The 14,549-nt window shown below is 38.9% G+C and overlaps 1 protein-coding gene across 1 annotated transcript in view; it reads left to right on the top strand.

Moving 5' to 3' along the window:
• Nucleotides 1-14,549, top strand: part of LOC134431826 (interleukin-6 receptor subunit beta-like) — a 32,775-nt gene that overhangs the window by 1,240 nt on the left and 16,986 nt on the right. Inside the window, exons 3-8 of the mRNA XM_063180033.1 lie at nucleotides 1,541-1,652; nucleotides 4,905-5,071; nucleotides 6,119-6,258; nucleotides 11,447-11,588; nucleotides 11,750-11,832; nucleotides 12,904-13,114. Of these exons, the coding sequence (XP_063036103.1) occupies nucleotides 1,541-1,652; nucleotides 4,905-5,071; nucleotides 6,119-6,258; nucleotides 11,447-11,588; nucleotides 11,750-11,832; nucleotides 12,904-13,114 (855 nt within the window). The remainder of the gene's footprint in view (nucleotides 1-1,540; nucleotides 1,653-4,904; nucleotides 5,072-6,118; nucleotides 6,259-11,446; nucleotides 11,589-11,749; nucleotides 11,833-12,903; nucleotides 13,115-14,549) is intronic.

Genomic DNA, 14,549 nt, shown 5'->3' with positions numbered 1-14,549 from the left:
GATGCTTTGGGGTGTTAGCCAAGCTAATACACTGTTTCCACACACGAAATCTACTGTTTTTCCTTTGTCTGCTTTAGTACCATAATCTCATGGAGAAAGACATGGGCGATTTCGCAAAACTTAGAGCATGAGGAACAACCACTGTTCCTCCATAAGCAGAGACAGGTCTGCAATATGGTAGACACCATGTGGATCTCAGTTAATAGAACTCTTATTTCAAATAGTGTCAGGAGCAGAATGTTACCAATGTATTGACATGAAGTATTACAGCAATTCTAAAAAGATTTTGTTTTAGGTGTTTCTTCAAAACAACAATAAACACCAAGTAATTTTAAGGTTTAATTCAGAGTAAAACAGGAGAAGAATGTGAGAGCTGTTGCTGTTTCCCCTGCCGTTGACAGACACTATGTTCATGGGTGAGGAGGCCAAGATGTGGTTTGGTGGCCAGACTAGAAAAGCAAAGAATTCTGTAATGTTTCACATTGCTATGAAAATAAGGAAGATGTGATCTCTACCTTCCTGAAAGGCACCTCTACACACCTGAGCTGATGCAGCAAAGTTTATTAGAAGAGCATTATTCATTTAGTATGAGAAAAGAAGTGTCATAAGGTGAGGGTATTAAAGTCAGCACTATACTCATTTGACTCACTTCTTTTTCCAAAACACCTTTTAACTTCAATATGCATTTGTCATCTCAATGATTAAAAGAATGCCAAGGATACTTTGTAACTCAGGTTGCAGGAAGAAATGAGGAAAAGAGAACTGATCTTTTAACTCACAACCTAGGTTGTGAGATACCGTAACTATGCTACAACACCAGCTCCAGACATATTCATATTTACTTATCACATAGCAAAACATTTTTTATTCAAGATTGATAGGCCTATTGGCAACTTGTTAGACCTAACAGGTAGGAAGGACATGTGGCTCTACTCATCAGGAAAAAATTACCTTAAACATCCCATTCCTGTTGAGATTACTTTTCTCAACAACAACAACAAAATCTGAGTCCTTTTCCAAGGACTTTGAGACACCATGACTGATTCTGCTGAATTAATAGTTCAGACAGTAAGACACAGAGCAAAAGAAGAACAGCAGTCATATTTTGTCATTAGCATTTTTGTTAAGAGATTTTTGAAATACTGACATAAATTTAATTGCTAAAGACAAAAATTTAGTTCCCTTAATAATGCCATCAGTGCTTATTTTCACATCAACTGAAAAAGGGGTATGTTCAGTTGCAAAAAAATCCCCGTATAAAAAATTAATAACAGGCAATTTTATACATAAACTTTTGCTCCTTCTGTTTTACAATGCATTCTTTATAATGCTGGCAGTTTAAAAGTAATATTGTTTTTATCCAGCAACGGTGTGTAGTTCTGAACGTCAGATAGAGATTGATGGTTTTGAAGCAGTTCTGGGGTCTAGTCAACTAACTCTAGCCTGGCTTGTATTTGGTTTCATTACTCATAGTCCCTTTGAGTCAGTTAATGGTTGCCTGTGATGGGTCTTTTCCAGTGCACATGTTTTCATCTTTCAGATTGGGACAATGAATTGGTGTGTTACAAAGAGTTAAGTGAGGATCTAACCTGCACCTGGCTGCCAGTACCTAGTGCTGCAAATACAGTTAATTATACTGTATACCTAAAATGGTAAGTCTGAAAAGTTATCTCAGCAAACCAAAAGCTCTTATTGTTGTTAGATGTGGTTCCCATTTGCCAGAGTTTTGTTCCAGTGTATTTCATCACTTTAGAGGTTGTTACACAAGGCTAGTCAATACCATTCATCACTACTCATCAATACCTATTGATTTGTAAGGGCTTCGTAAAAGAGTGGTAGGTAGATTCTGGCTAGACATCACAAAAACTGTTCTATTCCTCCCCTCCTCAGCCCAACAGGGCAGAGAAAATATGATAAAGGATCATGGGCTGAGATAAGAACAGGAAGAGATCTCAGCAATTACTGTCATGGGCAAAACAGATCTGACCTGGGAAAATGAATTAAATTTATTAACATTCAAATCAGAGTAGAGTAATGAGAAATATAGCTAGAACTTGGAACACCCTCCCCTTCTCTGCCCCCCCCCCCCCCCCCCCCCACATTCTTTTCTTCTTACTGGGCTTAATTGAATTTTCTGCCTCCTCCACTCCAGTATTGTGGGGGGATGGGAAATGGGATTGTGGACAGTCCATCACACGTTGTGTCCGTCGCTTCTTTTCTCTTCTGACTCTTCCTCTGGTGCAGCATGGGAATCCTCCCTCAGGAGACATGAACTCCCACAGTCCATCATTAACTCCTCCAACACGAGTGCTTCCCATGGGGCTGCATTTCTGCATTAACTGCTCCAGTGAAGGTTCCTTCCATGGGGTGCCAGCCCTTCAAGAGCAGCCTGCTCCAAAGCAGCTCCCTCCCTCATGGGTTCACAAGCCCTGCAAACCTGCTGCAGTGTGGGCTGCTCTCTGCTGCTCCCACTTGCCCTCATTCCTCTCTGCCAGCTGCTGTTGTGCAGCCGTTTTTTCCCTCTTTTAAATGCGGTATCCCAGAGGCACTACCACCATGGATGATGGGCTCAGCCTTGGCCAGCAGCAGCTCTGTCCTGAAGTCAGCTAGAACTGGCTTCATTATTCATGGGAAGGCTTATTGCAGCTACTCATGGAGGCCACCTCTGTAGCAATCTGCTCCCCTGCTCCCAAAACCTTGTCATGCAAACCCAATACAATGTCATTATACATCTTACCATGCCTCCAACACACTCTTTAAATCATTATTGCCAAAGATCAGCTTACTTAATTACCTTTATTTGCAGCTATTTACCTTTACTGACTATTCAACATAGTGGTATTTCAGGTAAAAAAAAAATAAAACAAAATATTTAAACATAAACACACACTAAACTTTTATTTTATGTATTACATATTTTGATATACCATGTACCCAAGGAGATATCAGATGTAGCATACTTTCTGGTGATTCTGAATTATCAAGTAGTTGTTTAACAGATGGAATGAAATTGTAGGGTTAATTTTGAACTGATTACCTCAAATACAGTATCTTCAGTTGCAGCTGCATTACAAAACTGAATTTCCTCATTTTATATCTAGATATTTGGAATCTCCCATGAGATTAGGGGCATGTTCAGAAATAGAAACGTGAGATCAGAAGACATGATCTTTGCCATGAGACCATATCATGGGGTACATGGAGTACAACACTGTATGCCATAGGCAAATTCTGATATTCATTGCTGATTGTTTGGCCACATAACCACCCCTTATCATTCAAAATGAGCTGTGGTTAGAAACATCTCCTAAAGCTAAGAAAATGTCACCACACTGGGAAATTCCCCAGAATGATCATCTTCACGTTGCACAGGAGCAAAGCAATCACCTCAAGGCTGAGATTACTCCCCCCATCACCTTCGATATTTTCTCACTGGAGGTAGCTGCAGGCACCAATTTGCAATAAGCCCCTAATTCTACTGCATGGCTGTCTTGCCTCTTGTAACTTCAAGGAATATCAAATCTTTGGAAGGACAGAAACATTTATGAAACAGCTCTGTTTCTGAAGAGATGCTATCAGTTGAAATATTTTTACGCTACTTGCTCTCAAAGTCATAAGCCAAAACCAGACTGTGCTGTTCCCAGACTGCAGGGTTGATGTCATGAACAGACAAGGCAGATAAAATAATGAAAGAAGATGTCAGTGGGGAAAGAGGGAGACAATTCCCTGGCAGAGGTGGTGATGTTTCCAAGTCAGAGTCAGGACTTTAACCTCAGTCTCCTAAGTTTCCACCCGGTGGTCTTGAAGACAAACTTACTATCTCCTCCTCTATTGGTTTAAAAGGAAAGAAAAAAAACCCCCACATGTAAAAGGCTTTTACTTTGCCTAGAAGAGGGTATCACCTCTTCCTGCAAGTAACATCAGTTTGACGCTGTAATAGTTCCTTGTCCTTACTCCTTGTGATTAAGTTGTCAGGAAGAAAAAGATTAAAGATAAACACTCCCACAGAAAAGTTCCAACCAAGAATTCAAAATCATGCTTTGAAATTTTAATGGCTGATTCACAACTAGCTTGAAGCAGAAGACAGGAAAACCTTCAAGTAGTTTTTCTCAGGTACTAAATATTGAATCATGATGTGTGTAATTTAATACTTGAAATGCATAGCTAGGCAATTAGTATGCTAGTCCCTCTCTTTAAGAACACTGAACTTGCACAATTTCAACCTTGGAAAAATCTTCCCTGTGTGTGGCAGAGACTAAATGAGAGAGACAAAAAAAATGTAGGCAGCAAAATTGTATTCAAGGCATTAAAACTCTTGGACTTCCTGTGCTGTGTATGTTAGGTATACCAGGAGGAATCTACAGGGCTGAGGACTCAGCAGACATTTAAATACCTCCATCAAACTCTGACAATTTGCAGGAACAGAAGTCAGAAGACAGGCACATAACTCATAAGAAGCTTTTCATAACTTTATGGCAATTTATATTCATGTAACTGGGAAATTTTGCTGTTCAAAAGGAATTTGAGTTTCCCTTTTATGAGGTGAGGCTTTATGAAGTCATTTCTAACCTAATTTTATACCTTCAAAATGCTCTCTATATCCTACTGTAAGTACAAAAGAAGGTCATATAGATCTGGTTGTATCATGCTATGCCTTAAAAGATTAAGGAATTCAACAGTTCTCCACCACACAAGGATTTGCACATTTGCATTCGCTAGGGTTACTGATGTGCATGAATTAATCTTGCTGTTTCAAGGTGCTCAATGTGAACCTTTGAGATTTCCAGATACATAGAAGTATCTGGAAAGCTATCAATCACTATAATTTTGCTTTCTTGGGCATGGAGGAAAGAATAACTGTAATCCAATAAAATGTTTTTCATTGTGCTTCCTTTTCTCTGAAGGAACAAAATACGAAAACTTTTTCAGCGAAACACATCATCACCTTCCATCACAATAGAACGAAAGAATCTCTACATTGAGAGATTTGCAACCATTTGGATAGCAGTGAATTATGACAATGACACCTGTGCCAAAGGAAAGAACATCTCAGTTTTGCCAAGCAAAGCAGGTACAGTGTCTTCACAAGCTGTGTTACTGCAGTGCCCAGCTAAAGCTGTATTCTGTAAAGATTATTTCCAAAATTTCAGCTCCCAAAACACTCCTGTTATTTTTACTGACTCAGAGAGCTAAGATGCAGTTTGACTTCCTTGAATTAAGTTAGTAACAGAAGCCTATGATGTTTTAATGGAGGAGGGTTTTACTTTAAATATTTTGCTGGAATATTTAATATCCATATACAGAAAAATATATAGTAGTATTTGTGTTTATATAGTAGTATAGTAGTATTTGTGAACTTTCTATGTTCTCCTTGATGGTTTTCTGGATTTCTTTGTATTGGTTTACAAAGAGCAGATTGACTCAACATTGTGTACCTAAGGAATCCTTGATATAGGGCATTAGAATTTTGAGAAACCTTTTCAAAATTCAACTCTTTTCTAAGGCCTCTTACCCATTAAACAATGCTAAAAGAAAGATATGAAAAAAACCAGCCCTATTTATTAGGCCCTTTAAATGTTTATTTAAAGATTCCCTACCTATCTGGTCACTGAACTGATGTTAAGAGCTTCTCAAAACTTCACATGCTCAGACTAATCATGGTCCAAGAAAAACCAATGCTTCTCTGCTGGGAGTTACTACCAGTACAACCCAAATTATCAATAGTGTAACCTTTACTGAAGACTTTTGGACACATTGTGTTTATTTGCACTTACTGAAATTTGAAGATATTCTGGATATTTTTTATACAACTCATGATTACAGGTACTCTTGACATTTTGATTTTGCCTTTCAGCCTCATTCAGAATAGTTACTGCTTAGAAAAAGAGTGTTCTTGAAATCAGTAGAAGAATTCACAAAAGAAAGGCAAGAGGAACGATTGCATTTTGTTGATGTCATAGAGATTTAGTAATTCATTTCCATGGTGTTTTGAAGTCTCACAGCATTCACTATTGTGTGCCAAGTCTTTTAACTTTTATAGACCACACTCAACAGATGTAATTACCAAAGCTTTCCTGCTTCTCTTGTGTTTTAAACAACTGTATCTCCCCCATTTTAGGAAAGTGCTTGTCACCATCTAACATAAATGCTTATCAGATCACAAACCAATTGATAATGAAGTGGGACCTGCCCACAGCTCATACACCATATGAGCTGAGATACAGAGAGGCACTCACAGAATCTGCTCCATGGACAGTGGTGAGTACTTCCAGATGACAATCTCATGAGAATATAAGGTACTCCAATATCAGGTCAGCTGCACATATTATATGCAGCACAAGGATTGCAAGGTGGCATAGCAAGGAGTCATTTTGTAGGCAAACCCCACTAAGGCACCTTCGTTTGATTCTAACAAATCATGAAATGTTTGGGAAAGAAGGAATAGTAGCTTTAACCAAAGTAAAATAGAATAGCATATCATCTGGTTCATTAACCTACCAGTGAGACACTACAACTTTCAGTGATGCAAAAGCTGAATATCAGAAATGCCATGTAAACACAGCCCCAAATCACACTTTCAGTGATTTACAATATTGCTCTTTTAGCTGGTATCATTACCTTTTCAAACAGATTAGAGATCAGGTTGCTTTATTTTTTAAGGTAATAATTCATACTTTACATACTTTTAGTTAGTTTAAGTATTCCCGATTTTCTTCTTTGAAAAGAAGTGAAATAATTTCCCTGTAATACAGCCATAGAATGGTTTGGGTTGGGAGGTTCCAACCAGCCCTGCCATGTGCAGGGCCACGCTCTAGTAGACCAGGATGCCCCATGCAAACTGGCCTTGAACACTTCCAGAGATGGAACACCCACAACTTCCCTGTTCCAGTGCCTCACCACCCTCACAGTGAAGAACTTCGTCCTAATACCTAATCAAGACCTACTCTCTTTCTGTCTACACCCATTGCCCCTTGTCTTGTCACTACATGCTTTTATGAATAGTCTTGTCCCATCTTTCCTGGAAGTTCTCTTGAGGTACTGGAAGGCAACAATAACATTGCCACAAAGCCTTCTCTTTTCTAGACTGAACAATCCCAATTCTCTCAGCCTTTCCTCACAGGAGAGGTACTCCATCCCACTGATTTGGTAGCCCTCTCCTGAATTCATTCCAACAGGTCCATGTCCTGCCTGTGCTGGGGACCCTGTCCCTAAAAATTGGGAAATAAACTCTCCATCATATCTGTTAGACTTGGAAGCCAATATTATTTCATTAGCAGTGCTGAATACATGGCTAATTCTCTTCAAAGCATACATGCCCAGTAACCTCAGAGACCAGGTTATATTCCTAAAACTATTGTATTTTCATGTTTCCTGAAAACATGCATTTATGCTGATTACTTCCATTTGTTTGGATACGGTTCCAGATCTTCTGACGAATCTTTTCTCCTTGGGATTATCTCAAATATGTCATCAGGTCATAATGTACTTCTCTTATGATTCTTTGCTCTGATAAACAATTCTTGTTATCAAAACTGAGATATTAGTTAGTACATAATAAATCACTGATAGAAGTAAACAAGAAAGAATTAACTGGAACAAGTTTATTAGTCACAGATGTAGGGAGCTAGCACAAGGCCACATTAATCTCTGGTATTTGTACTAAGCACTGTGTGTACAAAATTAAGCACTAACAATAAATAAAGAGGTCATGCTCTATTGTGCTAAATTTAAAAGAATTTCCAGCACCTTCCTCCACTGCTGCATAGATGTCATCTTATAGGACTGTTCAGTAACAGCCCCAGAGCTGATGCAGCCCTGCAGGTGGGGTCTCAGCAGAGCAGAGCAGAGGGGCAGAATCCCCTCCCTGCCCTGCTGCCCACCCTGCTCTGGATGCAGCCCAGGACACGTGTGGCTCTCTGGGCTGGCAGTGCCCGTGGCTGGGGCATGTCCAGCCTCTCAGCCGCCAGCACCCCCAATTCCTTCTGGGCAGGGCTGCTGGGTTCTGCCCATCCCCACACTGACCCTGGGTTGCTCTGACCCTGGTTCAGAGGTTCAGGTTGAGGTTCCTGTGGTCCACCTCTGGAGCCTGTCCAGGTCTCTCAGGATGGCATTCCACCCTGCAGGCACTGCTCAGCCTGGGGTCATCTGCAAATTCACAGAGGATGCACTTGACACCTCTAAGTCATTACTGAAGATACTAAATAACATTGATCACACCCACTATGGACCCCTGATGGACACATCTTGTCACTGATGTCCACTGGAGTTCTGAACCGCTGTCCACTACCCTCTGGATGCAACCATGCAACCACTTCCCAGTCCACATCATGGTTTACCCACCAAATCCATCACTATCCTATTTGGAGAAAAGGATGCTGTGGGATACAACATCAATTGCAGTTGTGTTTTAGGACATGCACTATGGTACACTAACAGGCAGAACAAAACGAAAGGGAATACGTAGGAGCTGGAAAATGAGTCATAATTTCAATAATGTCTGCATGTAGCAGCAATGGCTGCTTATCCTGCCCCTTCCCATCAGACAGGCATGTATGCATGATATGTATCACTAAGTCCCTGAAATGGTCTGTTTTTCAAGCTCTGTTATTTTTATATGTGTTAATCAGGTTATAAATATGCATTTATCAAGGAAAATAAGAAAACTGTTTAAATAGGAACAGTCTTCACTTCTTGGGAAAGTCTGCTCACCCAGGAGCCTCTTTGCTTCATTTTCACTACAAAAATCTCCCTTGTTCTTCCTTTTGTCTCAGAAGACCGCTCCCATATCTCTTGTAGCTGACTGCTGGTTCATTTAGCCACTTCAGAAGAGGTACTTTGAGAGGCCCATGAAAGAAATGTTCCATCTCAGTACAAAGAACATTCAGGTCTTGGAAAGGTCCCCTCGTTCATTTGTGTACAAGTCCTAGACCATCCTAGGGCAGCCAGTTACCCATGCAGAGCCCACCCAGCAGCACAATAGGCAGATAACCAGGTGCAGACAGTCTGGCACATGGCACATGGAAGAGCAGAAGGTTCAGAGCAGTACAAATGCATGTCCTGCAGGTTTTGGAGACAGGGGAGATGGAAGATTCACAGGAGTACTGTGGGGGACTAGTACAGACATCCACACTGGGTGACAAAAATGAGTCAAGACTACAGGTCATGAACACTCGTGATGCCCCAGGTCCCAGCTGGTGCTATGGATTTAGGCTGTAATCACTTCCTAATAATATAAACATAGGCTAAGCTTGAAGATTAGTAAATGAGTATGACCACATACTGTATTTACAGGGAATGCCCCAACTAAGGCAGGAATAATGCATCTGACTCCACGTTCTCAGAAGGCTAATTTATTACTTTACAATACTATGTTATATTAAAGAGACTATACTAAACTATACTAAAGAATATAGAGAGAATACTTACTGAATGCTAAAAAGATAATAATGAAAAACTCGAGACTCTTTCCAGAGTTCCAACACAGCTTGGCACCAATTGGCTGAAGAGTCAAAACAACTTACCCCAGAATCGAATGAAACAATCACCTGTGGGTAAACAAACTCCAAACACATTCCACCCAGGAGAAGCAAATGAGATAATTATTGTTTTTCTTTCCTCTGAGGCTTCTCAACTTCCCAGGAGAAAAATCCTGGGCAAAGGGATTTTTTCAGAGAATGTGAATGGCACAGCCATGCATGCATAGAGGATGTAAAAAGCTAGTGCTTATCAAGAGTAGAATAAATGCACATGTAATGTAATTTAACATTTGGGTTTTAAATCCATTCCTCTTCCCTCTTGTTTGGAGTCTTTCTGTAATATTGTGGGTAGTGGGATTCTTTTGCAACTAGCAAAAAATTATATCAAGTTGTCATGGACAACATCATTTAAAAGTAATATCCTTCACTCATAAGAAAGTAGTTATGTTTATTGATATAAAACAGAAATCTAGCAAAGTTTGATAATAAATGTGAAAGGGGTTTAACAGAAGTAGACGGCAATGAGCACTTGATTACTTCACAGAGAACAGAGTCAGACAGAACTGTGAGGAAGACATTTTAATTGGGTCATGATAGTTAAAAAAGGCTCCCCTTGCATTCTAAAAAGATTCTCAGAGTCCCTGCAAGTCTAATTGCTTCTGGATTCAGACTTAGTCCCAGCCCTGGTCAACAGTTTATACCTAAAGGATTGTATGTGCACAATCAATCCTTTGTATCATTTAATTGAGATTTAAAATTTTCAGTGAATAATTTCCAATTCGCTTATCAAGTATCTGGTGAGAAGAATACTCTCTCATCCTTGAGGAGTAATCTTCAGAAGTTAAGATTACTGTCCTTACTCGAGAGATCCCATTGAATAGCCCATTGCTGTGCAGGAGAGCTCAACAGGCTGTGGGCTATCCACTATTTAAAGGGAAAGATGTGACACTTAAAGACATAAATGCATGCTCTCTTCAAATATTAGCTTCAACCAATGTTGACTTGAGTTGAATCTTAACCAGCACTATGAGTAGGTGGATGAACTGTTAAAATCAGTCTTTCATATTATCTTGTGTTTCATGTTGTTATCTGTCTGCTCCGAATCGACCTTGAGTCAGATGCTGGTCAAGACACATCTAATATGACTGCTGATAGTGGTTATCACTTAATCAGGATTACAAGAAGTAAAGGTCAGGATAGAGGGGAAGTGGAGGAGAGGGAGGTGAGCACACTCCCACAGAAGTTAATTAACTAACTTATTAAAATATAAAGTACTGCAGAAATTCAAAGAGAAGAGCTGCTCACCTTACAGCGGGGCTCTGTTGGTTTTGGGGAGCTTTAGGGAAGAGTTTAAGTGATAACAACAGTTTCCTATCATATTTTCCCTTATCTTCTCTGTGTTTTTCAGCTCAGGGTTTTCCTTAGACAGGGATGGTGTCTTTGTTTCAAGAAAAACTCAATTCCCTGAACAGTTACTGGGGCTCCAGTGCCATCATCAGTTGCAGATGCAAATCTCTTCTGCAGCACCAAGGCATACAGGCAGCCACACATTCACTCCAGTCACGCTGTTTAAGACAACAGCCATGTGGATCTATTCAGACACAATGACACTTTTGAAAATAAGGGCTTTTTTAATTGTTTCGTTTTCCCTTGACTTCTTGTTCTTGAGGATGCTAACAAGGCTTGGAGTTAAATAAATTTTTATTTTTCAGTATATGTAATGTCTAATTGATTTTAAAAGTAATATTTAGACCGGGTTACTTAGTGTCTTGAGTGAGCAGGACAAGCTCATGAAAAAGAGGGTGTTGCCTTGAAAGAATGAAAATAGCTTGACTAAAATGTGCAATAATTCCTATTTGATGACAGGAACCTCTACTTTCAGTTGAATCAGAAGGCTGGTCTTAGGCTGAGAAGACAATTAATATAAGATAATGTTTTATTGTTGTTACATAAATGTTTTTTTTTTTTAGGTGCCTGTAGGAAGTAATGTTTCCAATGTCACCATTTCAAATTTAAATGCTATGTCTTCATACATTGTTCAGCTCAGATGCATAACCAAGGATGATCTCAACTGTGTTTGCATTTGGGGCAAGGAGATTTTGGTCCCTCACAGTAAGTGAAATATAGTTTCATCCTACTGGTTGTAAGTATGAATGTAAAGGCTTTTCCAAATTTTGTGTCATATGGAATAGGATATTCAGATACTCTTGAAAATATGAACATCAGAATTATTCATTTGAGTGCATGTCTCCATCTTTTTCCATGTTTACCAGAACTCACGAACAAGCCAAGAATATCATATAATGTAACTACACAAGTCTCTCCAGGAAGAAGAAGTGTTCTCTTGAAGTGGGAGGTAAGGTTCACTTCCAGTCTGGGTACCTTCTGTTATGTATATGCTATTCTTGCATTGCAGGGAAAAACAGACTTTCTCATTGTATCGAGTCTACACTTGATAGGCAAAAGGCATTGGATATTGTATACTTGCTGCAGAATTCATTGCATCTGTATGCTGATGATTTACGAGCTAGAAACTAACAGGGAAAAATGATATCAATTTATATTCTTGAAAAATTACTAAAACTTCCCTTCTTTTCCAGGGAAAAAAACATGCTTTTATTTTAAGAGCTTCCATCTTCATCTGAAATTCCTCACAAGATACGTGTACCTGCCTTTTAAAATAGTAAATGTCTTCCTGTCTACCTTACTCCAAAAGTATCCAGTTATTTCATTCAGATAACCCAGCCTCACAGCTTCATGGTATCTACACACTATTAATTTTGTGCCAGAAATAACAGACAATCTTGATGTTAGAAATAATCCTTGAAGTATTCAGAGGCTTTCATGTATTAAGTTTCTGTCTATATTGCAGTAATTTCCATTTCTGTGCACATATTTTCCAATCTCTTATTAAGATTTGTACAGTAAAATAATGAGTGAACCACCACCAAGAATTGCTACCAATGGATATTTAACACATTCCAAATTGGCAGCATAATTGCTAGCATTTGTCTTTAAAGATACTACATACCTAATCAAGCCCTAGAAGATGAGGATATCCAGAGGCATAAATCTAAATTAAACACTTCTCATTAACTTTCAAGTTCCTGAAAATGAGGGTTATGTTCCACTGAAATGTAGAGAATGTTACAGCTGCTTCACTGCTGTTATTACTAATTGCATACACATAACTAGGATCTCAATTAAGGAAAATTCTTAATCATGTACTTAACCCCTCTCAATTTAAGCATGCTCTTAATTTTAAGGAAAAGCTTTGCTTTATTGATTCCTAATGACTTAATTAAAACAGTATGATTTTATCCCCATCATTAAAGGCTACATTTTGTTTATAAAATTAAATTCCTCTTGATTTTCTACACAGGACATAACAGCATTTATAGAATAATAATGTTTTTACTCTTGCTAGGTAGCACAAAGTGAGAATATCCTTGGATATTTTGTTAATGTGGAAAGAATACCCAACAGTTGCAGCCAACCACCAAATCACATCTCTCTCAAAGACAGAAAAATTCTTGTTAATGTCTCCATGGCTTACTACAGACTTAATATTTCTGCCTATAATGAAGCAGGAGAATCTCCACGAGCTATCTACATTGTCCCAGAATTCCCTGTAACAGGTATTTACCTTATTCACCATAGTGGTGGGGAAGTTTTATGACCAATCTCTAAGGATACGTTTTCATGGACTTTGGGATAGGTGAAACTGTTCTCTTGAATATATATTAAGCTAATATTTTTACATACTAGGAGTCAGAATTGTTTCTTAAGATACTTCAGTAGAAGTTAACAGACTAGCAATTTAATATTCAATTTAGCACTTTTTTGTTGGTCAAGCTAGAGAAAATACCATGTGTTGGATCTACTTAGGAAAATGGTGGATTTTACTTGGAAAAGTGTATTATGGATTGTCCTCACTATCAAGTAGGTGCCAGTGGTTTAAAAAAGTTCACAGAACTATGTGCAAGTCTAAGTTCTTTAGCTAAATAACTATTAAGAGACCTGCTACTGTCCTTTATTTCAGTATTACTCTAACTGGCACATAGGAAAAGAATAGATAGAATGTACATGTCACATTGGGATGTACATGTCACATTCTAATGAAGACGCAAGCTTTTATGAGGCCTTAATTGACAGTCTTTTCATTTAAAGAATAAAACTTACTGTATAATATCCTCCTTATAATATAAACTAATTTCATGTGTTACAGTCTTGAGGTGTATTTATTGCAGTATAAGAACCTCTCTTAAGAAGTAAGATTTTTTAAATTCAGCTATAGCATTCACAATAAAGAAGTGTGCAAGTACCCTTATTGATCTTCTGATAGCTGCAAATGATTGCTTATCCAGAATTTTCTAACACTCTCCTCATGCTGTTCTCCTTTTCCTTGCAAAGAGGTAACAACTTGATTTTGCCCGTACATTTCAGTCCCTTAGCTCTCTTCTGATAAAATATATCCTACCAGTTCGAGCCTGACAATTAGTTGTCTAGTGAACCTCTGAGCCTGTATTTCATGGCACTCTCCAGATGCCTGTTCTGTTTGCATGTTAGTGCCGCTTCTCTGTATCTATCACTAATTCCTGAGAGGATACTTGCATTAGGTGCATTCTTAAGACAAATTCCTTCTCAGCATACACAACTTTTTGTCAGCTAGTACAGTAATTTTCTTTACAGAATGACAGAATCAACAATTTTGGACAAGACCTCTGAAATCATTGAGTCCAACTTACAGCCTAACATTACCCTGTGGACTCTACTATGGCACTAAAGTGACACATCATCCACTCTTTCCTTAAACATCTCCACGGACAGTGACTCTACCACGACCCTGCACAGCCCATTCCAGTGCCCAAACTCTCTTTCTGTGAAGAAATTCCTTCTAATGTTGAGCCTATACCTCCCCCGGCACAGCTTAAGACTATGTCTCTTGTCCCATGGCTCATTGCTTGGGAGAAGAGATTGACCCTGCTGGATCCTCCTTTCAGACAGTTGTAGAGAGTCATAAGGTCGCCCCTGAGCCTCCTTTTCTCCAGGATAAACAATCCCAGCCATCTC

This window comes from Melospiza melodia, chromosome Z (assembly GCF_035770615.1).
Source record: "Melospiza melodia melodia isolate bMelMel2 chromosome Z, bMelMel2.pri, whole genome shotgun sequence".
Taxonomy (NCBI): domain Eukaryota; kingdom Metazoa; phylum Chordata; class Aves; order Passeriformes; family Passerellidae; genus Melospiza; species Melospiza melodia.
The sequence above is the reverse complement of the archived record's forward strand: the minus strand, read 5'-3'. Positions and strand labels throughout refer to the sequence as shown.